Raw genomic sequence first — 25,901 nt, forward strand, 5'->3', positions numbered from 1 at the left:
ATAAAACATAAAGTAAGTTCAAAGTGTGCACAAACACTCCATTCACCGACTTTTATTGATCTCAAATGAAGTGTGCACTGTTTTCCTTTTTCTTTATTCATTCACAGTATGCGGGCATTGCCAGTCAGGCAACATTTATTGCCCAGAGGGCAGTTAAGAGTCAAACACGTTGTTGTAGGTCTGGAGTCACATGTCAGCCATACCAGCTAAGGATGACAGTTTCCTTCCCTAAAGGGCATTAGTGAATGAGATGGGTTTTTCCAACAATTGACAATGGATTCATGGTCATCATTAGATTCTTAATTCCAGATATTTATTTAATTCAAATTCCACCATCTGCCACGGCAGGATTCAAACCCAAGTCCGCACAATATTATCTGGGTCTCTGGGTTAACAGTCCAGCAATAATACCACTGAGCCATTACCTCCCTAATGATTCAAGAGGCACAGTTTTCAAGAGCTCTCAATTCGACTTAAAACAAGAAGCACCATAGCTGTGCTTGCAACATCATTATTTCCATTAAGGACAGACATGGAAGATTGGTCGCACTCAAATATTGATCACCTCATTTTATTTAAGCACTGAAGTAACACAAGGCAACAAAGTCAAAAATAACCAGTGAAATTACCATGAGTTGTATTTTTTTCCATTTAAGTTGAAATACAATTCTGCCCTTTTTACACACAACTTTCAAGAATTTTCTCATGACAAGATAATTCAAGGGCTTTACGCACAATCATGATTCCAGTTTCTTCTGTGGGTGTGCCTTGACCACAAGCACTGCAGCAACTCAAGACAGCTGAAAACCACCTTCTCACGACCCATTAGGGATGGGTAATAAACGGTGGCCAAGCCAGCGATGCCATATCCCATGAATTTTTTTTTTTGAAAAATGGTTTTGATTTTCAGCCTTTCATGATGTGGGGTGAAAAGCAACATGGTTTTAAACTCGGCTTTCCACCTATCAGGGAGGCAACAGCAGCCCAGAGCAGAATGCATGGAAATGTTTAATCTTACAGAAGCTGGGGGTCCTTTTCTCCGAGGGATGACCAAAGTAGTGACCACTGCAAAAAAATCCCGACAATCTCTCATCTGGTTCAGTCAAACGTAAAGAAGAACTGTTTACCAGTTATTTTTCTTTTAGCTTTAATCGCAGAATTGTTGAATGTACCACTGGAGCTTCAGTAAATTATCAGGTTCCTGAAAAGTTTCACCGAGTTTCAATAAGGGTCCCTTTGTTCCTGGCTCCTCTTTGAAAACCTAGAAGTGACAGGAAATGGGTTTGGTGACTGTATCTTCAATAATTACTTGCAAATCTACCTCATAACATGCCAAGGATTGGTATGCACTAAAAAAAAAGTTAATAAAACCAATTTTTAAAAAAACCTGCAACACTAAACTTTACGTTTAAAGGTAAAGGTAAATTTACAAATGGACTTAGATAGGTTGTGAGATTGGGACAAAATTTGGCAACTCAAACATAACATGGATAATTGTGAGGTTATCAAATTTGGTCAGAGGAATATAAATGCAATTTATTTGTTAAATGGACAAAAACCTCAGAATACTTTGGTGCACAAGGACCTGGGTGTCCTCATAAATAAAGCGCAGAAACGTGGCATGCAGTTTCAGCAAGTAACAAGGAAAGCAAATGGAATTTTGGCATTTATTGTGAAAGAAATTGAGTATAAAATCAGGGATGTGTTGCTGCAACTGTACAAGGTATTTGTTAAACTGCACTTGGAATACTGCAAAAAATTTTAGTCCCCTTACTTGAGAAGGGATGTAGCTCCATCGGAGGCAGTTTAGACGAAGTTCACTAGATTGATTCCAGAGATGTGACGTTTGTCTTATGAAGAGGAATTAGGCCGAGAGGATCTCAAATTTACAAGATTGAGAGGAGGTCTAATTCAGATACAAGATGTAAAAGGAAATTGACAAGTGCATGTAGAAAAGATATTTCTTCCTGTGGGGCAGTCTATAACATTTGGTCACAGTTTCAGGAAAGGGGTTGCAGATTTAAAGGAGAGGTAACAAAAAATTACTTCTCTTGAAGGATCACAAATCTGTAGAATTCACCACCCCAGAGTGCAGTGGATGCTGGGACACCGAGTAAATTTCACAGAGAGATAGACAAATTTTTAATTTGTAATGGGTTGAAGGGTTATGAAGAGCACGCAGGAAAGGAGTTGAAGCGGAGGTGGGATCAACCATGATCCTATCAAAAGATGGACAGAGTTAAGGGGCGAATTGTCTCCTCTTTCCTGCTCCGAGTTCTCATGTCTGAAAGTCGTTGTAATCCTACCAGACTACAAGGCGGCTCTCTCATGAGACAGAGACAGAGACTCAGAGAGAGAGAGATGAGTTGTGGTGGATTACCTTGAGCGACACCATGCCTCAGGCAAGGGGAAAGGTTGAGGAGGAGTTCTTCATGCTAACCTTAGCCAGTGCAAGGATTGAACCCATGCTGTTGGTATCACTGTTTTGCAAACTAGCCATCCAGCAATGAATTCTGCATTAACACCCAGCACAGAGTATTGGTGGGCTTAGTATTGGTTGGCGAGTGACCCTGTGGAACACTGCAAATTACCAAAAACCATTCACCAACACCACGCTCATGGATCATTGCATGGCGACCATAAGAAAGAATCTGCAGGACAATTTTTCTCCGTAACCTACGGGCACTGAGCCGATTGCCGTGCCCAAGCAGACAACATACAGCTCAGGAGGGGCATGGGATCAAACCATGACTCAGTTATTTTCTGAATGAAGTCTGATTAAAATTTGTAGCCAAGCTCCTCAGACAAAGAATTTCACTTACCCCCAATTCCCTGAAGGTCTTAATAGCGCTGTTTGCAATGCTGAATGTTGCACTTTCTGTAAAATGTTAGAAAATCCTCAGTGATGCATGCATTCAAATCTAAACTTATCTTCACAAAAAACATGCCTCACTGTTCATCTTTTAAATCAATCATATTCGAGGTGTGACAATCACTTCCTGTCAAACATTTATTATCTATCCTTAATTGCCATCGAACAAGTGGTGGTGAGCTACCTTCTTGAACACTGCAGCCTATGTTATGCAGGTGCACAGGCAGTGTTATTAATCAGGTTTATAATCCAGCTATAAATGAAGAAGTGAGAGAGTTCCAAGTCAAGATGGTCAGAGATTTGACAGGAACTTGCAGGTGATAGTCTCTCCAAGCATCTGCTATTCTGGATGGCAGAGGTTTAGATTTGCAAGGTCACAGTGGACTTGCCCTTTTTTTTCCCCCCAAGGTTGAACATACTTGGGCAATTTTCTACACTGTTCGTTAGTCAAAGGTATATTACTGTACTGGATATCTTGGTTAAAAGCCTCGCGAGTTCTGGAACAACAGTTTTCATTGCTGCACACAGGAATGTGGTCAGAACACATTGCCTTTGTTGTATCCAGTAACTTCAGCTATTTCTTGATATCGCATGGGTTGAATCAGATGGATGGAAATTGCTGGCATCCACGACAATACATACCTAAGGAGGAGAGCGAGATGGATCGTCTGTTCAGTATTTTCAGCTGAAGTTGGTTGCCAATACTTCAGCCTCGTCTTTGTCACTGATAAATTGTTTCAAAAATCTCCACAGGAAGTCATGGTAAAGCACAACAAGGACCCGATTTAACAAGCGAAGAATTAAATTAATTTCTGTTTAAACTCTGTTTAAAGAGTTTTAGTTATAAAACTCTTTGTCATTCAGGAAAAACAACCATAATGGTCCTCATCAAAAATCAGTCATGGGTTTCTGGTTTTATGGCCCAACGTAATGCAAAGTCAGGTTTACAAATGTGAAAATGCTTTGATTTAAAATGTTTCTCCTCAAGGTCAGAACTATGTTTTAAAATGGATTACTTCTGTAACTTTAGGTATGCATTAGACCAATATATGTTAGCTCTGTACTGTTCTTGTGAGCTTCATCAATTTTCTGCATCTTTTAGCAGGACCCTGTAACTTCAATGTGTGGCTAAGGTCCAATTCTTGATGGTGGGACTTGGTTCTGTTCACAGAACAAAATAAGCATGCATGGTTTTCTGAAAGTACTTGAGATAACTTGTTTCAGGCATGAAGACTTGTTGTGGAGTGACACAGATTGTTTACTTAAAAGACACAGATTAGAATTGGAATTTTGCAGAATATTTAGACACATCAGATTCGAGTTGATATGATTCCAGTGGTGCCACTGGAAAAACCTGGTAAAATCTGTGAACTTACTCAGATTAAATGGACAAGCCATCATAAAGAGGTTGATTTTACAAGTGATTCATGTTATAAGCATCTGTGCTTTAAGACAGTGCTGGAGAGCGCCAACACTACATAACACTTTTCACTGTATTTTGTAACAAAATACATGTGACAATAAAGAAATAAAACCAGGTGACGGTGCTAAGTGATGTCATTAAAGCAACTAATCAGGAATTTACTGTTTAACTAATCGAAGACTGATCATGCACAGATCATGTATTGGCAAGCCAATTAAGAGTTAAGGATACCTCTCGTCATGCACAAGCAGTTGTGGAGAGCAAGGGTAATGAGTGTGGACTATTTTTGAGTTCCGAAAATAGGACTGACAACAAAAGAAGGACTTCAGTAAACAAAACCAAACAAGAGACACATATCAGAGATAGTAGGAGCTGCCAATGCTGGAGAATCTGAGACAACAAGGTGTAGAGCTGGATGAACACAGCAGGCCAAGCAGCATCAGAGGAGCAGGAAAACTGACGTTTCGGATCTAGACCCTTCTTCAGAAATGGGGGAGGGGAAGGGGATTCTGAAATAAATAGGGAGAGAGGGGGAGGCGGATAGAGGTTGAAGAGAGAAGAAAAGTGGAGAAGAGAAGAGACAGACAGGTCAAGGAGGCGGGGTTGGAGCTAGTAAAGGTGATTGTAGGCGGGGAGGTAGGGAGGGGATAGGTCGGTCCAGGGAGGATAGACAGGTGAAGGAGGCGGGACAAGGCTAGTAGGTAGGAGATGGGGGTGGGGCTTGAGGTGGGAGGATTGGATAGCTGGGAGGACAGGTTAGGGAGGCGGGTACGAGCTGGGCTGGTTTTGGGGTGCGGTCGGGGGAGGGGAGATTTTGAAGCTTGTGAAGTCCACATTGATACCATTGGGCTGCAGGCTTCCCAAGCGAAATATGAGATGCTGTTCCTGCAACCTTCGGGTGACATCACTGTGGCACTGCAGGAGGCCCAGGATGGACATGTCGTCCAAGGAGTGGGAGGGGGAATTGAAATGGTTCGCGACTGGGAGGTGCAACTGTTGGTGCGAACCGAGCGTAGGTGTTCCACAAAGCGGTCCCCAAGCCTCCGCTTGGTTTCCCCGATGTAGAGGAGGCCACAACGGGAACAGCGGATACCATATACCACACTAGCAGATGTGCAGGTGAACATCTGTTTGATGTGGAATATATATCATATCAGGATACATATCAGGTTAGCCAGTAATCAGGAGCTGGCATTCAATCATGAACTGACTGAATCCAGCCCTTTGCAACTCTTAGACTTGGTCTGAGCCAAAGTCATCAGAGGGTTTTGAGATCATTGCTGGAATGTGTATGAATGTTGGAGGATTGTTGCTTGAGCTGAGCTGCTAGTGGTGGATCTCAATGTTGGCTTCAGCTTCATGCCAATGCAGCACACAGCCAAACAGAGCTATGAACACTGCAAGTGCCCATACTCCAGGCAAGGATGTCAAGAACACAGTCAGGTTGATGAACGTACATCTCCTTTCTCTTCAAATGTCTCACATTTAAGATGCTCACATAGATTCACAATTGACTGACTCTAGTGTTGCAGACTGGCAACTGAGACATCATGATCCAGAAGATGGTTCTCCCAGGTTAAGTCTGAGCTGAGAATTTTCATCATTAGAAGATCTTAAGATCATTGCTCGATTGTGGTTATCAATGTGGAAGTACAACAACTGATCCATCATCCACCTGAACAAACAAAGTCAATGGAGGAGTAAATTAAGGTGGCGGGGGAGTGGATACTGGTCAGAAACAACTGGAAAAGGAAAACATGACAGGCCCCCATGGGCTCACTGCATAACGGAAAGAGGCAGGTGTATGATGGACACACCAGCAGCTTCTCTGATGAAGTCATGCAGATGGATGCCCAGCAACAAAAACAAGAGGCAGAGTACCACAGGGGAGAAGGGGAGGAGTACCACCCAACCCAGCAGCACCGGACATTGTGAGCAGTCCGGTGAAACCCAAACTCCAGCCATCAGGAACTGCTGCTGGCAACATTCTGGCCAGAGATTTCAACTGCATCACTGGATGTGGATGGACGATTCGGAGGGGCTGACAGCAACTGGGAGCCACATCCAGATTCCTGATGGAAACAGTTGAAGTCACCAAGCTGCATCATATCTTAAGCACCCCTGCAGATGATGTGCAGCATGGACGGGCCTATCTACTCCAGGATAGATTTCCTGTTGGTATCCCACATGTTCTCGGTCAGATCCGCCAATGTCAAGGTGGTGTTTTTCGCTGACCACTGCCTCCGGCTGGCTGACTGTCACCTAAAGGACGACCTGCAAGGGAATGTGGAAGCTGAACGTAAAACTATTGACCCCAGAAAACACTGAGGAGCTCAAAAGGGATTATACAGGTTGGAGAATCGTGAAGCCCCTCTTTGACTCTCCAGCAGACTGGTGGGAGAGAGTCAATGGGAACTTCAAGAGGTTCTTTATGTTCAAAGGTATTCGGAACGTGAGAGACAGACGGGAAAAACTGTCCAAATTCCCGAAAAGCAGGCAGAGCTTACTCCCGTTGCAGTTGATGGGGGTTGATGGGGATCTCCAGGAGGTGAAGAGCCAGCAAGCCTCACTCTTTGCCTCGGAGGCCTTGAAGATAATCTTCCGGTCCAGGATCTGCACTGTGGAGCAGGATGCAGTGTGCTCGTGTTTCTTTTTCCAGAAGGTGCACAGGGAGAGTTCTGCGATTAGCAGCCTTAAAGAAGATGGCTTGGTTAAGTCATCTCAGTCTGACGTCCTGAGGATCTCCAAATCTTTTTACGCCAGAATGTATGACACGAAGCCCACAGACAGCGTGGCCTCCCAGTCACTGCTGTCCTCTATTACTATATCCTATGGAAGAGGCTGGACCAGCCATTACGTCTGAATGAGCTGACCAAGACCCTCGAGTTCTTTGAAAAGAATAAACTCCCAGAAGTGACTGCTTGCCAGCTGAGGTGTAGTCACCTTGGTGGGACTTGATTGGCCAGGACTTGCAGGAGGTGTACAACAGTATGCTTCTGGGAGGTAGCATGTGCAAATCTATCACCCTAATCTAAAAGCAGAAGGGGGAAGAGGAAGGAAATTAGAAATTAGCAATCAATTTCATTGCTGAATGCAGGTGACAAAATCCTGTGTAAGATCATTGCCAACCAGGTCAGGTCTGCTTTGGGATCAGTGATTCATCCCGAACAAATGTGTGCTGTACTGGGCAGGGCAACCTCTGAGAGCCTCGCACTCCTCAGGGATCCGATCGCCTATGTGCACGACAACGGGGTGCACACCTGCCTCATCAGCATGGACCACGAGAAGGCCTTTGACAGGATATCGCACAAGCACATGTGGGGTGGGCTCTCCAAAATCTGCAATTGGATCAGACTACTCAAAGTGGCCGGTTACGTGGCTTGCACTAAAACCTGGGAAGTGCATGTTGCCAAGGTGAGGCAGAAACTAGGCAGATGGAAGCACCACTCCCTCTCCATTTTGGGTGAAAGCCTCATCATCAGGTGTGAGGTACTCTCCTTGTTGTTGTACAAGGTGGAAGTTTGGCCCATTCTGCAGGCCTGTGCCTCAGCAGTCACCCGAGCCATTTTCTACATGATTTGGAGGTCAAGGTGGATTTTGTCTGCATGGAAAACATCTATGAAGTTCTGAGGATGGGGATGGGGTTGTTGGTTGGATACATATCCAACATCACCTTCATCCTGATGGCCACTGTGTGTGGCTGCATCAAGCTGTGTTAATCCTTGGTACGCGAGCACCGAGTGACATTGTGTACTGAGGTTCTACCTGTCCCCAGTGTTGCTAAGGATGGGTCTGGCCTCAGTGCCATAGAATATTCCAAGTCGTTGAACCATTTCATATCACTGGCCCTCATGTAAAAATCTGCCAAGGAAACATATTTGACCACACCTCCATCTGGCAGTGGTCAGCATGTAGTGTGTAATGTCCTCGAGCCCCTGTGGGAAAAGGATCCTGTTAGGTGGTTCCCTGAGCAAGACTGTTGAAATAATTTGGCAGAATGCCTCATCGCCAAAGCTTTCCAGCAAGCACCAAGATGTGGCTTGGCTCGTAGCAAGAAGGGCACTGCCTGTGAGATCCTTCAAGTCCACCGGTACTCTCTCCATGCTGCCCTTGAAGCGGCTTGGAAAGACACTGTCATACACCTCCTTCTGCAATGTGCCTTTATCAAAAAGATCTGAAGAGAGATGCAAAGCTATCGTCCTATCCGAGGATTGTCCCTATCAGCTCTCTGATACAGGACTCTATGCTCCATGAGCTGTTACCCAGGACACACACAGAAACATACATCAACTGGGCCTGAAGGACCATTGACTCAGTTAAAGATGCTCTTTGGTCTGCCAAAGAATGACAGGGATTCATTCAGTTCTCAGTTCCCATCATTGCCACAAAATGAATATAAATATTTTACCCGCATGGGTTTAAAAATGCCATTTTTTTTTGCAATTGCACAGTTGCTTTGTGGGATGTCAAATTTCTGGCTGTCATTTATGCCTCTTTTTTCACCCCACAAAGATTGTATGGAACAGATTGAGAATCCTTTGCATGTACTTACAGATAAATGTGTTATGAATAAAGTAGTAATTTTTATTGCAAAAATATAAGATAAATTACTAGGCTGTGTAATTGAGTGAGGTCTTACAATTCAAGTTGAAGTGAACCCAAAATCTTGCAGTTTTGCTCAGTGGATAAAAGCCACATCTCAAACAACGGTTGATATCAGCCAAAGGAAACTCACACTGCCAACCAAATTTAAAACAGCGACACCATTTTTTCTCATAAACAGTATGCTATGAACACTGTAGCTGTAATCATTCCTTCCTGTGCATATGGGGTGGTACATGAGCAAGTTGTTGATTCAAATCTTTGTCATATTGATTGACTCACCATGCTGTTCTTCTCCCTGTGCATGCAAAAGCTGTAACATCTTCAGCACACACTGTGACTCTGAAAGAAATAGCACAAGAGCAGCATGAAGTCCTGTCAAAAGGGCTATGTTCTCCTTCTAGATATCTCAATTCACACCAAGTGGAGAATTAAGAGCTGCACGTAATGCTTCTTGTAAAATTCTTGTTAAACACAGGTAAGCCAAACAAAAGGAGTGCACTCGGTAAGCCTTCACATTCAGATTTACCCCAAAGAGCATAACACTGAGGTGATTATTTTGTTCATTCATATCAGCATAGATTCCAACTTCGGCATGTCTCAGTTTCAAAGGTGGCATTTCTTGAGCTTCCCACTCAGACCCATGACACACAAAACCATTGGTGACATTCCAAAATCATGAACAGTCAGAAGAAAACAGGTGGGGTCTGCTCAACTCTATCATTTCCTGACAGATGGACACAAGCCAAAGGACAGCATTCTATAAAACAAAACCCTGATCTTATGAATTATTTGACCATTCAACAATAGTTCAACACAATAGTACCTTCAATTGGAAAGTCCAATTTGTGGAGCAAACCTGCTGCTGTCTCATATGCTTTCAATACAGGCTGCAACAAACTACAGAGAAAAAGGTAAAATGTGTGGCTTTCCTGGGTTTGGCCAAGCTGAAAATAAGATAACAACACATTAGGCACCTGCTGGCAAAGCGAGTTCAACAAAAGAAGAAACAAGACCAAAGATACAATTCTTGTTCTACTCTTGGATTTATTGCTGTCTCACCGTGTGCAACCAGCCAAAATGCAAAGACATACCCCCATGAATGTTTACATAGCTTGCTACTGTGCTTTTAATCGGAAATACTAACTCAAGTCAAAACCCTGCTCTCGTGCAATCAATCAACTTCTCAAAAGATTCACATCATTGTGCCATTTTGGCTTCCAGTGGCTGTCCACCATTATATCCAACGCTCAGCCAAAAAAATCTGTGTTGTTCTGTTAGTCTAGTTATTCTGCAATGAAATTTGCAGTTTCAACACTGAGTGTTATGTACATTGTTGAAGGCCTTCACAGCAGAAAGGATAAAGAACACTGTTACTGTAGCTAGACTTGGAAATGAGTGTTATACCTTAAAATAGCACTTCCAGACTGTTTCATCAGCGTCACTCTCAGAGTCATCAAAATCATCCATCACCTTCCATGTTAGCTCCTTGCCAAACTGTTTCTGCCACGTGTCACATGCTGGCTGTTTGTTCTCATTCTACAAACAGAGGAGAAAAAGCAGAAATTTCAGGACAATTGCATAAGAACTAAGGCTATCTGGTGCTTTGAGTCTGCACCACCATTCAACAAGACTATGATTAATTTGTTTTCGATCCCATCTTCACTTTCCTGTCTGCACCCAAAAGTTCCCTTGACTCTCAAGGCAGTCAGAAATCTGTCCAACTTTGTGTCAAATACTTCTAAATACTCAGCTTCCACGGCCTTCCAAGAAAGAAATTGTTCATGTTTGAAATTTGCGAATGAAAAATATTCTCATCTCTCAAATGGAATGTCTGTAATCCATGCTAGTTTTTGCCTCTCTAAAAAAGAGAGAACTTCAACAGGTATCCACCCTATCTCGTTTCCTCGAAATGCTACGTATTTCAAAAAGGTTACCTTCACCATTCTAAACCCCAATTGACTTAAGCCAAGCCTGTTGTGTCTTCCATCACTGCAAAGAGTCAAGTGAACCTTCACTCAATTGATCCTAAAGCAATTATATCTTTCTTCAAGTAAGGAGACAAAATCTGTACACAGCACTTCAGATATGCTCTGAGCAATGCACTGTCCAACTTTGGTTCGACTTCCCTGCCTTGATGTTCCCATTCTCCTCGCAATAAACAAGGACATTTCGCACACCTTCCAAATCACTTGCTTTCACTACGTAATACCTTTATGTGATTTATGTACCAGACATCCAGATCCCTCTATATCATGAAGTTCTGCAATTTCTTTCAATTTAACTAGTGTAGTGCTTTGCTATACATTCTGTCCAAATAGACAATTTCACACTTATATTGAGCACCATCTGCCAATTTTTTGCCCACTTCTACCCAGAGACATTACTTCTTAAAATGTTGCAGCTGGCTGGTGAATAAACATTGGATCAGCATCTAAACTGCTACAGCCTGTTTTAACAACTTCCCTGGTACACAAACTCAGGAGTCGTTTTTGTAAGAGTCCAGACTGAGTCTTTGTTGGAGATGATCACAGTCAAGCATCATCCTTTAGCCAACATGACACTTCAGCTTCTTACAATCACAATCGTCTATGTCCTTCACCCTCTTAAACCCGACATGCAGAGGTCAATGCACATTCCACACTGTGCATTCCATTCATTCACCATCAGATGAGTCCATGTAGTATTACGCACGACGAAGTGGAATTTGCAGAAAAAAGTCATACAAACCAAATGCTTCATGCCAGGATTAATGCTCCACAACATTCTTTCCCATTCTAATCTTAGCAGCACAACCTCACATTCCTTACTCTCCCATATGCTTACCGAGCTTCCATATAAATGTTTCTGTGCTGTTTGTCCCAACTACTCCTTGTAGTTGAGTTTCACAACCTAACCAGTGAGTTTCTGATGGACTTCATTGGCAACTGTCACATTTATGGTCTTTAAATCTGGACTACTGGCTACTTTACTAGTGACAAATTACCTTCACTAGTTTGTCCTCAATAGGCTGTAGACTGTCATTTCAATCAACTGATCCTGTGCACAAGAAGAATACAAACTAACAATTTGCCTCTCACACTTTTGTATGCATTCGGGCTTGGATTAGTACCTGGGAGTATGATGTTATTGCTATTACTGAGACTTGGTTGAGGGAAGGGCAAGATCGGCAACCAAGTATCCCAGGATATAGATGCTTCAGGCGGGATAGAGGAGGGAGGTAAAAGGGGTGGAAGAGTTGCATTACTGGTCGAAGAGGATATCACAGCTGTGCTGAAGGAGGGCACTATGGAAGACTCGAGCAGTGAGGCAATACGGGCAGAGCTTAGAAATAGGAAGGGTGTGGTAACAATGTTGGGGCTGTACTACAGGCCTCTGAACAGCGAGCGTGAGATAGAGGTACAAATATGTAGACAGATTATGGAAAGATGCAGGAGCAACAGGGTGTTGATGATGGGAGATTTTAATTTTCCCAACATTGACTGGGATTCACTTAGTGTTAGGGGTTTAGATGGAACAGAATTTGTAAGGAGCATCCAGGAGGGTTTTCTAGAGCAGTATGTAAATAGTCCAACTCGGGAAGGGGGCATACTGGACCTGGTGTTGGGGAATGAGCCCAGCCAGGTGGCTGAAGTTTCAGGAGGGGATTATTTTGGGAATAGTGATGACAATTCCGTAAGTTTGAGAATACTGATGGACAAAGACGAGAGTGGTCCGAAAAGAAGAGTGCTATATTGGGGGAAGGCCAACTCAAGCAAAATTCGGCAGGAGCTGGGGAATGTGGATTGGGAGCAGCTGTTTGAGGGTAAATCCACATTTGATACGTGGGAGGCTTTTCAAGAGAGGTTGATTAGAGTGCAGGACAGACATGTCCCTGTGAAAATGAAGGATAGAAAGGGCAAGATTAGGGAACCATGGATGACAGGTGAAATTGAGAGACGAGCAAATAGGAAAAAGGAAGCATACATAAGGTCGAGGCCACTGAAAACAGACGAAGCTTTGGAAGAATATCGGGGAAGTAGGACCAATCTGAAACGAAGAATTAAGGGCGCTAAAAGCGGTCATGAAATATCTTTAGCAAACAGGGTTAAGGAAAATCCCAAAGCCTTTTATTTATACATAAGGAGCAAGAGGGTAACTACAGAAAGGGTTGGCCTACTCAAGGACAAAGGAGGGAAGTTATGCGAGGAGTCAGAGAAAATGAGTGAGATTCTTAATGAGTACTTTACATCAGTATTCACTGAGGAGAGAGACATGACGGATGTTGAGGTCAGGGATAGATGTTTGATTACTCTAGGTCAAGTCGGCATAAGGATGGGGGGCGGGGGGGGGGGGGGGGGAGGTGTTGGGTATTCTAAAAGGCATTAGGGTGGACAAGTCCCCAGATCTGGATGGGATCTAACCCAGGTTACTAAGGGAAGCGAGACAGGAAATAACTGGGGCCTTAACAGATATCTTTGCAGCATCCTTGAGCACGGGTGAGGTCCCGGAGGACTGGAGAATTGCTAATGTCGTCCCCTTGTTTAAGAAGGGTAGCAAGGATAATCCAGGTAATTATAGACCGGTGAGCCTGACGTCAGTGGTGAGGAAGCTGCTGGAGAAGATACTGAGGGATAGGATCTATTTACATTTGGAAGAAAGTGGGCTTATTAGTGATAGGCAGCATGGTTTTGTGCAGGGAAGGTCATGTCTTACCAACTTGATAGAATTCTTCGAGGAAGTGACAAAGTTGATACATGAGGGAAGGGCTGTGGATGTCAAATACATGGACTTCAGTAAGGCATTTGATAAGGTTCCTCGTGGTAGGCTGATGGAGAAAATGAAGTCGCATGGGGTCCAGGGTGTACTAGCTAGATGGATAGAGAACTGGCTGGGCAACAGGAGACAGAGGGATTTAGTGGAAGAAGAGTTTCTCATAATGGAGAACTGTGACCAGTGGTGTTCCACAGGGATCTGTGTTGGGACCACTGTTGTTTGTGATAATACATAAACGATCTGGAGGAAGGTATAGATGGTCTGATTAGCAAGTTTGCAGACGACACTAAGATTGGCGGAGTAGCAAATAGTGAAGGGGACTGTCGGAGAATGCAGCAGAATATATATAGATTGCAGAGTTGGGAGGAGAAATGGCAGATGGAGTTCAATCCAGGCAAATGCAAGGTGATGCATTTTGGAAGATCCAATTCAAGAGCGAACTATATGGTAAATGCAAAAGCCCCTGGGGAAAATTGATACACAGAGAGATCTGGATGTTCAGGACCATTGTACCCTGAAGGTGGCAACGCAGGTCGATAGAGTGGTCAAGAAGGCATACAGCATGCTTTCATTCATCGGATGGGGTATTGAGTTCAAGAGTTGGCAGGTCATGTTATATAGTTGTATAGGACTTTGGTTCGACCACATCTGGAATACTGTGTACAGTTCTGGTCGCCACATTACCAAAAGGAAGTGGATGCTTTGGAGAGGGTGCACAGGAGGTTCACCAGGATGTTGCCTGGTATGGAGGGCGCTAGCTATGAAGAGAGGTTGAGTCGATTAGGATTATTTACATTCGGAAGACGGAGGTTGAGGGGGGGGACCTGATTGAGGTCTACAAAATCATGAGAGGTACAGACAGGGTGGATAGCAAGAAGCTTTTTCCCAGAGTAGGGGACTCAATTACTAGGGGTCACGATTTCAAGGTGAGAGGGGAAAAGTTTAAAGGCGATATGCGTGGAAAGTTCTTTACGCAGAGGCTGGTGGGTGCCTGGAACGCATTGCCAGCGGAGGTGGTAGTGGCGGGCACGATAGCGTCATTTAAGATGTATCTAGACAGATACATGAATGGGCAGGGAGCAGAAGGAAACAGATCCTTGGAAAATAGGCGGCAGGTTTAGATAGAGGATCTGGATAGGCGCAGGCTTGGAGGGCTGAAGGGCCTGTTCCTGTGCTGTAATTTTCTTTGTTCTTTGTTGTAGGGCTGCCCATATTTGAATGACACAATTGGCCAACAAGACAGAAACACCTGCTCCAACATTTAAGTGAAACACAATGGTACCTCTGAACACGGTTACTCCAAGGTGAACGGGAGGCAAACAGCCAGAGACAATTCAATAAGATGATGTTTAAGGACAGACACAAGTTAAATTATGACAAGTGATTGATTCCAGCTTCATTAATGAAAGGATTTTGTCCCATTAGGTGAACAGCGTCAGTTGGAACAAGGGGTGTAAATCTCACTCCATGAGACAGTCAGCCTAACATAGCATACAGTTAATGCTGATTTGAGTTATCAGTTGTTACTGTGAAGTTATTCAAAATATTAATAGGTTCTAGTTAAAGATCCTTCAGATAATCTTTGGAGTGGCATGGTGACTCAGTGGTTAGCACTGCTGGCTCACAGCGCCAGGGACCCAGGTTCGATTCCACCCTGGGGTGATTCTCTGTGTGGAGTTTGCACATTCTCCCCGAGTCTGCACGGGTTTTCTCCGGGTGCTCCGGTTTCCTCCCACAGTCCAAAGATGTGCAGGCAAGGCGGATTGGCCATGCTAAATTGCCCACAGTCTTCAGGGATGTGTAGATTAGGTGGGTTATAGGGGTATGGGTGTGGGTGGGATGCTCTGTGGGTCAATGTGGACTTATTGGACGAAGGGCCTGATTCCACACTGCAGGGATTCTATGATGATTCTATGACGATAATCACACAGATAGATTTCAATGTAATTATGGATACACATATATAACCCAACATTTCGTAGAAACATTAGGGGAAAACATTCAAAGATAGATGTGGAAGTTAATTCTTCTCAGGAAGTGCTCTCCTTATCTCTAAAAAGATGCCTGACATGTCCTGTACTAAATAGACTGTTCTATTATAAAGTTAGCTGTAAAACTTTACATTTCACCATGTCTACTGATGGCACTCTTTAACTAAGGAGTTGCAAACAATCTAACAGTAGACGTAGCTGTAAAGCTTTACATATAACTAATTTTATAATAGAAATTCATATGATGAATCTTATAGCAGTTAGTAAAACCCAACTGCCTTTCGAGTTTTTTAAATCTATAATTAGGACACTTGGAAAATAAGAGGAGTAACAGAATTTGATAGATATAGCAAAGGAATACAAGGGGCAACAGGATTCAAGCAGTCCTTAGAGATGAGCAAGTCTGGGACATGTCCAAATGAGTATAGCCAGTAACTTTGGAATGCAAATTAAAAGGATGCATAGAAAGATCCTAAGGTTGGAGATTACAATGTCTATTAGACACCATGAGATCATGAGAATCTGCAGCTGTCCAAAGGAGTGCCCATCACTGATTAGGTGTTTAAGAGGATTGGATGCATAGAATCAGTAAACATATACAATGTGGTCACTGTGTCCTTTCCCTTATTCCACACTGCAGGGATTCTATGATGATTCTATGATGATAATCACACAGATAGATTTCAATGTAAGTATGGATACACATATATAACCCAACATTTCGTAGAAGCATTAGGGGAAAAACATTCAAAGATAGATGTGAAAGTTAATTTGTCTCAGGAAGTGCTCTCCTTGTCTCCACAGTCCACATTCCAAGTCTCCGAAGTAGAAGACGACAGATATCATTTCTCTCCAACATTCAAAAGCAGTTCACGTACAAAACAAAAAAAAAGTACAAAGAATTGCAGATGCTGGAAATCTGAAACAAAAACAGAAGTTGCTGGAGAAACTCAGCAGGCCTGGCAACATGTGTGGACCCTTCTTCAGAGAAACAGAGTTTCTCCACAATTTCTGTTTTGATTTCAAATGTAACAAACATTTTTTTTTTTTTTTTTTTTTATTTACAATCTGGACAGAAACTGTGGGATTATTTAACTGTTAGAGAACAGCAAGAGGCTGTTTGGTCCATCATGTCTGTGCTGGCTCTCTAAGAACAATTCAACTAGTCATACTTGCTCACCACCCTACAATTACTTCTCTTCGCAGATAATTATCCAATTCTTTCTTGAACTGTTATATAACTTTGCCTCCACTATACTTAAAAATAGTGCATCTCAGATTATAACCACACTATCAAAATGTTTTATTGAAATGTGTTGAGAACACTCGCCTTTCCATCCTTCAACCACAAAGAACATTGTCAACTTATCTCGTCTGTCCAGAAGGCTCATGACTCACAACACCTTGACAAAATCTCCTCTCAATCTTCTCTCCTTGAGAGAGGTTCTTCATCTCTACAACCATTTTCAAGAAACATTCTGCATGGTGGCACATGCTGCCGCATATTTCATGAAATGTGGTGCCCAGAACTGGACACAACAATCTTGTTGAGGTCAAACTCGTATTCTGTATATACTCACTGCAAATTTGTTGCTTCTTTACTCTCAAGATCCCAACTGTTTTGTTGATCATTTTGTCAATCTAATTGCTCCGGGTTTAAGATCTGGATAATCTCAGGAATACCCTTTCACATTGCTGTTTACAACCACAGAACCCATATTTCCAATGACGACTGAAACAAAACAAGAACTCCCACAAGCCACCCTCTTATCAGAACAACCACCAGAAAAACGATCGTACCTCCTCCATGATAAGAATCTCACAATACATCAGCTTGTCCACTGCTTCCTGTGAAAACTGGTACACTGATCGGCAGGGCTGCAGGAGATTCAAGTAAAGTACAGATTGTTGTGGTGGAAAACGAGGAAACAACTGAAAATAAATGTTGTTTTTAATAGAAATCTTTCAGGCACAGGAAAAGACGATGATGCTGAATAAGACCACTCCACAATGATTCAAACTCTCTGTATGTCAAAAGCTGAATTTATGCAGTACATTAAAACTGAAAAAAGTGCCAAGTTGCTTTATGTAACAAACAAGAAATGAATGCTCAGCCAAAGAGGTATTATAAGTAGTGCCTAAAAACTGAGTCAAATAATATAGGGTTAAGGGGGACACAAAGAATTAAGCTATGTAGAGGTGCACAAACATCATTCTAGAATTTAACGCCAAAACTTCTAAAAGCACGGCCACCAATTGTGTGGTCTTTTTTCTTGAAGTATCTGTACAGAGCATTACATTCATCGTGTCCATTGTTTCAACCACATCACTGCTTGCTCAGCTTTGTCAGACACAAATGTCCATTAAGAAACTTATGCTGGCTACTTTCAACTGTATTCATTTGCAGGGTGACTGTGGGTTCAGCATGGAACTCAGCAATGGCGAGGTGGATCCAGCTGCAACTAAGAGTGGCGACTGCTCCAATTAGCGGGTCCGGTGCAGATGATGGCGAGGTAGATTTTTTTCGGGGAGGGGTTAGTGGTGGGTGGGTGTGCGTGTGTGTACGTGCACACGGGGGTCACTGATGAGCCAGCTCAGGACTCATGGTGGAGGCAACGAAAAGAAGATCGATTCTTTTTCAGTTCTATCTTTTTACTCTTATTATCCTGAACTATTCAAAATGGCACCAGACTATGGCAACATTTGAAGCCTTTTGCTGTATTTAATATTCTAAAATGCAAGTGACAATAAATCATTCAATTCAATTCAATATGGTTGACTCTTTTCAATTCCCTAACTTAAAACCACTCCATTCCTTAGCAACAACTTCTGTTTTAATGTTTGAATAGAAACTGATACTGTTCTTACTGGTAGAAGCAGTGTCTCAGTGGACAGTAACTGACACAGCTGAACAGTTTTACAGATAAGTTCTTCTTGGCTGATTGCAACTTCTGCATTGGAGTCAAAGTCCACCATGTTTTTAGCCACTTCCCTTAAAATTGAATTTAAAGCGCAGGCTGAAAGAAAAGAGATGATAGTTTTAAAATGGGAAGAGTCCAAAGTAATACACCACATATGCTCATTACTGTCCTGCACACTTGGGCCATCTTCGAGTGCCATCACACCACCTCTGTAATCAGACAGGTGGGAATTGTTTGCTGTTCTGAAGCATGGACAGCATCAATTTTTACTCCTTTCCATGATAAAAACTCCTCATACCAACACAATACACAATCAGCAACATTATCTAACAGCAAGTAATAAACACAGCTGAAGAGGACAAAGTTGTTACTGAACTTTAAAATGAAAAATCTATGGGCATTTTTCTCATCTGTTCATTTGCACACAGACTCAAAAGTGGAATAAATGAAGAAAACACAGCATGAGTGCCCAAAGCAGAAATAAATACTGGAATTGCACAACACAATGGTGAGCACCAGAGTGACAGAAAGCAATGTTAACGGAGTACAACCACTTGCTGTGGAATGGAGGTTCTCACCCAAAAATTTACTCCATTCTTTTACAAATGTGCATTTCCTTTTTCTCTATTTTCCTCAATACAGAGATGATTTGCCACTTACCAGCTACTGCCTCACCGATAAAGACAGGTAGAATAGAATTACTGTAAAAACTAAGCTTCTCCACAGCTTTCCTGGTTGTCTTTGGTATCACAATTAGATTATTCAGCGGACAGCTCCTCAGTATTACACATTCTCCCAGCAAGAAAAGGGCATGCAGCACAATATCCAGCAGCTTCCCTGAAAATCCCACATCAAAATGCCGTGCGAGAACCTCATTCATTAACCAGCAGAAATCCTTTGCTAATGTGCTAAGCAGTATGCCCTGGAGAAAGATTGGATTAAAAATGTTAATGGCTAATATACATTGCTCATTTCAGTCATGAACAGAATTGCTCATTTTTCAGCAATCTTCTAAAAATATTCAAAAAGTAGACATTTTCAGGATTAGAGCACTCGTTATAACTCAAATTAAGTTACCAATCACAGACACATCCTACCTGTCGATGCTTGTGAAACAGAAGGCAGGCCATGATGGTGGTCGACATAACTGCCGAGCAGCAAGAAGCAGCTATCAGAAAGTAAGAGTAGATATTAGTCACAACAAATTGAAGTTCTCAGTGACAAGTGTTCTCTGTGGAGCACCCTAACTGCACTGGTTGTCTCACAGCATCTTATAATGTGAAGAAGCCATTTGATTCATCTTGAGCGTGGAAAATCTGATCAAATTAATCCACTACACCATCATTTTTCTTAATAATATCACAGATTAGCCCTCTTCAAGAACACGTCCAATTTTGTTTACAGTTGACGGAACTGATTTCAAGTACTGCAGTCCAACTATTGACAACTCTGTCAAGATTTCTTGACACTTCCCATCAATTTCCTTTGACCTTTACTTTATGCTTATGACCTCTGGTTACGCAACCACTTGTCAGCTGGAACAGTTTCCATTTGCTCTGTGCAAACCACATTGTTTGACAAACTATTAATATCCCCTTAACCTTCTCTGTTCCTGGCTGTTCCAATTTCACCACCTAGCTGAAGTTTCTCAGTCATGGTCGACACCAATAACCGTTCTCTGACTCTATCCAAGGCAGTCACATATTTTTTCATTTATTTTCCTTCATTCAGGGCATGTGGGCTTTTCTGGCAGGGCCAGCAGTTAATGCTCAAATGCAAGAGCACTTTAAAAGGTCATGGTGAACTGCCTTCTTGAACAGCTACAGTCCATATGGTGTCAGTACACCCACAATGCTGTTTGAGAGGGAATTCCAAGATTTGACTCAGCAACAATGAAGGAGCAAGAATGTACTTCCAAGTCAAGATAGTGACTGGTTTGGGTTGGAAATTGCAGGTGGCGGTGTTCCCAAGGATTTACTGCCTTTGTTCTTCTCGATGGTAAATGTTCTGGCTTTGGAAAGTGTTGTCTAAAAACTTTGGTGAATTTCTGCAGTGCAACGTGGATGACATACACTGGAGCTACTATGTGTCAGTGGTTGAGGGAGTGCCAATCAAGCAGGCTGCTTTGTGTCAAGCTGCTTGAGTGTTGCTGGAGCATTGTAAATGGTGGACTGGCTTTGGGGAATCAGGGGTTAATTACTCATCGCAGGATTCTGAACTTCTGGCCTGCTCTTTCTTGCCACAGTACTTATATGGTTAGTCGAATTCAGTTTCTGGTCAACGGTAACCCCCACGATCTTGATAGTGAAGAATTCAGCCATGGTATTGCTGTTCAATGTCATGGTCAATGGTTAAGATTCTCTCTGCCTGGAAATGGCTACTGCCTGGCACCCCTGTGTGGCACAAACATGACTTGACACTTATCAGCCCAAGCCTCGCTAACCTCCAGGCTGTTTCTTGATATCACGTGGAATCAATCGAATTGGCTGAAGGCTAGCATTTGTGATGCTGGGAATCTCCAGAGAAGTTTGAGGTGGATCATCCACTTGGCACACCTAACTGAAGATTGTTGCAAATGCTTCAGCCTTATCTTTCGCACTGATATGTGTGGCTGCCTCATCATTGAAGATGGGGATATTTGTGGAGCCTCCTCTTCCAGTGAGTTAATTAATTGCTCAGCACCATTCATGACTACAGCAAGTAGAAGTGCAGACCTTAGATCTCATCTGTTGATTATGGTATTGCTTAGCCCTCTTCACTGCAACAGGCTGATCCCCTGTTTGATGGTAGAGATGGCAGAGATAGATGGCATATGACAAAGTGGGAGCTATGCTGAGCCATGATGTTGCAGATTATATTGAAGTACAATGCTGCTGCTGATGCTGGCCCACACTGCCTCATGGATACCCAGTCTGGAATTGCTAGATCTGTTTGAAATTTATCCCCTTTAGCATACTGATAGCACTGTATAATATGGTGGTGGATATCCTCAATGTGCCCGAATCACACTGTTTCTACAAGGTGTGTGATAGTCACATGCATCTGTGACAGCATGAATGGTAATGACAAAGTCAAATAGGTTTCCCCTCTTGTTGGTTCCCTCATCATCTGCCACAAACTTACTTCAGAAGCCATGTCATTCAGGACTTGGCCAGCTCCAACAGCAGTACTGGTGATGAGCCATCCTTGGTGATGCTCAGTGAGTCCCCATTCTAAGTACAGTCTACACCCTTGCCAGCCAAGTGCTTCCTCCAAGTGGTGTTCAACATGAAATACATATTCGCCAGTTGAAAGATGGCAGTACTACAGGAGAACACCTGCCCATGTTTGACCTGGTGCCATGACACTTCATGGGGTCCAGAGTCAACATCCAAGACTCCTGAGTCAACTCATTCCCAACAATCTGCCACTGTGCCACTAACTTTACTGGGTCTGTCCTACTTGTGGAACTGGATGTACCCAGAGAAGGTGATGGCAATGACTGGAACATGACATGGTCTGGTTTTATGCCCAGTTCAATGGCAGGTTTCATTGCATTTTTGAATTCTTTCACGGTTTGATAGAACTGAAAGATTTGATCAACTATTTCTGAGGCATTTAAGAGTTAACCATATCACTAAATGCCTGGAGTCACATATGGGCCAGACGGCCTGAGGATGGCAGATTTCTTTCCCTCAAGGACATTAATGCACTTGACAATGGTTGGATGGTTATCATTACCTCCAAATCACAGATTTTTGAATTCAAATTCTAATTGGGTCTGTACAAGATTAGAACCCGGTTTGAGTGCATTACCTCCGCGCCTCTAGATTACTGATCCAGCAACAAATACACGGCGCTTTTGCCTCCCCTTTTACTTTATGAAGTGCAGCAGTTAGAATGACGGAAGACATATAGAAGGTTCTGCCTGACTTTCACTTTTTGTATTTAATGCTCTTATTTACAAGTTTAAGCTGGAGACTGCTGTCATATGTCTCTAGTTTCAAATAATCAAGATTTGGCTAAAACAAACAGTTACACCACCTTCTCCTCAAGAACACATTCTTCCCCAACAGCCAAAGGTTTCAAAGGGACAAAACTGAAGTCTATTTTGTCCTAACCAGGAATCAAAAACGCACATGATATTCGGTTCTGCAGCGAACTGTGCTGTATCCTTATGAACACTTCCATGTTATTTATGTGTTTTAAAACTTCGAACTGATGAGGTTCCATAAGTGATCAATATACAAGTCCACAACTTTAAATTCACTAGAAGTGGTTTATTTGGAATTATAGGCTACTCAACTCAAGATTTCAAGAGTTGCACAAAATGGGATAAAAAAAGACAAAGAGCTTTCAAATAAAAATAATTCAGGACTGCTTCTAACTGGAGCTTAAAAGAGAAGGACAGTAGTACCAGTTTCAAAGCAGTTTCATAACCTGAACAAGACCAAGGGCATTTAATCACAGGTCAGAATAAATAGAAAAATTTCCAGCTTTCTAAACTGAGACTAACAGCTCTTGGAGAATCAGGGTCACTTTCTGGATTCATTTCATACTGGTTTAATCAGCTCAGGAGGTTCAAATTTTAAACATTGATACCAGTGTTGTTCATCTGCCTTTCCTAAGTGACTCCAACTGACCTTTAACAACACGAGACATTAACTAGACGCGAAGATTAAGAGGTAGGATGCTTCAGCCAGTCACATCTAGTTGCAAACTCCTGCAGTCAAGAGTCCTGCAGCCTTCTCCCCAAGTTCTGGTTTAATGAGTTTGCTATTTCCCATTGGCAGAATTACATTTTCTTTTCGGGCAAATGCTAAAACTCACCAAACCTGACACCAAGTGCAAGTAGAATTGAAATATTGCATGAAATAACTGAAGTAGAACAGATGGCTTGCTAAAGATACATGTAGAAATATAGATCCCTGAATAGTATGTGCTGGTATTCATCAATGTCAGTCAACTTACTGTAAAGCATGTGTCTTCCCAGATCAGCTACCAGTGCTCGATGATGTTTGCTGAGTTGTGTCAATTCATCATTGTTCAGAAGCCAGTCCTGAGACTTCTCATAGTACACAGAATCGGTGCTGAAACATAATGCCTTATCTTAAAATATAGAGGACATGTTAATGGCAAACAACAATTGTTGAGCTTTTCCAGCAATTTGTTTGTTTCTGACTCACAGCATTTGCAGTTCTTTTGGTTTCTATCAGTTGTCTGAACAGCTATGTATTAAGTTTGAATTTCCACCTTTTCAGAAAACAATGAACAGGGAACGACCTGAAAGGTAATTCTTTGGAGTTTAAAATCATGATATTTGTAAATGAGAAACCACTGGAGGACAATGCTAACAGCATTTGAAATCTAATCTATATGCCGGTCCTAATTCCCAGGCTCCCAACAATATTACCATGCATCATTCCAGAGTGTCAGAACGTTCCAGCAGAATATGCTAAGAACCAACAGGGTGCAGCTCTCCTGAGCAGACTGAAGGTGCAATGCTGGAGAGTTCAGGTATATTAAGGGATGAATTTTAGCATATAATATCCTCATGTTATCAGGTTGAATGTTATTCAACTGTTTGCTGCACATTTTACATATATCCATTAAAGTATGGGTTTCAATCGTAGATTGTGAAGCCATGAAGCGTCAGCCATGGTTCATAACTATCGTTTACGGCTTCAAATCAAATAGTTGCGGGATACATCAATAGAAAAGGTTTTGAGGGAATTGGCCGATGCTCACACTTCATTGGAGTGCAGACGGAGGGCTGTGCTGCCACAGGTGCTGACTTTTGGATAGGATGTTAAACCACAATCCCATCCTTGCTGTCAGGTTGCTATACAAGATTCCATGACACAATCCTGAAGAAGGGGAGTTATCTTCAGTGCCCTCACCAATGTTGATTTCTCAATTAACATTACTGAACAAAAAGATAATCTGTTCATTATCACATTGCTGTTTGCAGAGCCAGCTGTGCAGAAATTGACAGTTACGGTTTCCTCCCTGCCAACACAGTAACGAGTATCCAAGATAACAAGGTGTAGAGCTGGATGACACAGCAGGCCAAGCAGCAGAGGAGCAGGAAAGCTGACGTTTCTGGTCTAGACCTTTCTTCAGAACTGGGGGAGGGGAAGGGGATTCTGAAATAAATAGGGAGAGGGGGAGGCGGATAGAAGATGGATAAAGGAGGAGATAGGTGGAGAGGAGACAGACAGGTCAAAGAGGCAGGGGTGGAGCCAGTAGAGGTGAGTGTAGGTGTGGAGTTGGGGGGGGGGGATAGGTCCGTCCAGGGGGGGCGGACAGGTCAAGGGGGCGGGATGAGGCTGGTAGGTAGGAGATGGGGGTGGGAGGAGGGGATAGGTGGGAGGAAGAACAGGTTAGGGAGGCAGGGACAAGCTAGGCTGGTTTTGGGATGTGGTCGGGGAGGGGAGATTTTGAGTTATCTTCAGTGCCCTCGCCAATGTTGATCTCTCAATTAGCATTACTGAACAAAAAGATGATGATCTGTTCATTATCACATTGCTGCTATTATCCAAATTCTTCACTGCCTGTAAATCACTTTTAAAACAGCCTGAGGTCATGAAAGGCACCATATAAATGCAAGTTATTATTTCTGTTTTTTGTGCTAATCATATTTGCACTGAAAATTTATTTTAAATCTTTTTCCTGTGCCCTTTCTCTGGATGATTTTGTGTTCTTCCCTTTCAAATACCACATAAGAATCTCAAGTTACGATGGTCTATATGCCTCAACGTCCACTTGTCATTGTCTGACTGATGGTATAACCGTTCTCCTCCAACCTCCATCTTCCTTCTCTCTCGCAAGAATACTGCTCAATGTACACTTCAATGTTGCTGATCTTTAGAGCAACAGAAATAAGGTTTTCATGCCATAAAATGGTTTCTTAACTTTGAAAATCTCATATGCTGCCACCTGTCAACCACCACTTCTCCCCTCAAAACAACTCCCATGTTAAGCTGTTCCAAATAACTTCCTTTCAGCTTTTTTTTTCTGAATGTAATGTTCCTCATTTTTCTGGAAATCCACTGTTACTAACATGAGGTAAGAAGGGGCATATACAGGGTGAGTACCCAAGGTTTTCACCCCACAGTACAGGAGTCCAAAACTAAAAGGCATAGATTTAAGTTGAGAAGGGAAAGATATAAAAGGGACCTCAGGGGCAACTTTTCCACAGAGGGTGGTGTGTGTACGGAACAAGCTTTGAGACAAAGTGGTGAAGGTTGGTACAAATACAACATTTAAAAATGCATCTGGATGGGTACATGAAAAGGAAGGGCCCAGAGGGATATAGGCCAAATGCTGGCAAATGGGACGAGATTGATTTAGGCTAT

At 42.6% G+C, this 25,901-nt stretch overlaps 1 protein-coding gene across 7 annotated transcripts in view; it reads right to left on the minus strand.

The window, feature by feature from the left end:
* Positions 1-560: 560 nt before the first annotated feature.
* gpat2 (glycerol-3-phosphate acyltransferase 2, mitochondrial) overlaps positions 561-25,901 on the minus strand; it is a 52,730-nt gene continuing 27,389 nt past the window's right edge. For 5 of the 7 annotated variants that reach the window (XM_048618781.1, XM_048618782.1, XM_048618778.1 and 2 more), the window contains 10 exons: positions 23,515-23,633; positions 19,662-19,732; positions 19,225-19,486; positions 18,512-18,660; positions 17,444-17,575; positions 10,305-10,436; positions 9,724-9,844; positions 9,180-9,239; positions 2,823-2,878; positions 561-1,261 (listed from right to left, as the gene is read on the minus strand). In XM_048618781.1, coding sequence (XP_048474738.1) covers positions 1,148-1,261; positions 2,823-2,878; positions 9,180-9,239; positions 9,724-9,844; positions 10,305-10,436; positions 17,444-17,575; positions 18,512-18,660; positions 19,225-19,486; positions 19,662-19,732; positions 23,515-23,633 — 1,216 coding nt within the window. In that variant the 3' untranslated portion in view covers positions 561-1,147. Of the gene's footprint in view, positions 1,262-1,672; positions 1,907-2,822; positions 2,879-9,179; positions 9,240-9,723; positions 9,845-10,304; positions 10,437-17,443; positions 17,576-18,511; positions 18,661-19,224; positions 19,487-19,661; positions 19,733-23,514; positions 23,634-25,901 lie in introns of those variants that run through there. The other 2 variants (XM_048618779.1, XM_048618780.1) reach the window with 2 other exon arrangements.

This window comes from Rhincodon typus, chromosome 40 (assembly GCF_021869965.1).
Source record: "Rhincodon typus isolate 14 chromosome 40, sRhiTyp1.1, whole genome shotgun sequence".
Classification (NCBI taxonomy): domain Eukaryota; kingdom Metazoa; phylum Chordata; class Chondrichthyes; order Orectolobiformes; family Rhincodontidae; genus Rhincodon; species Rhincodon typus.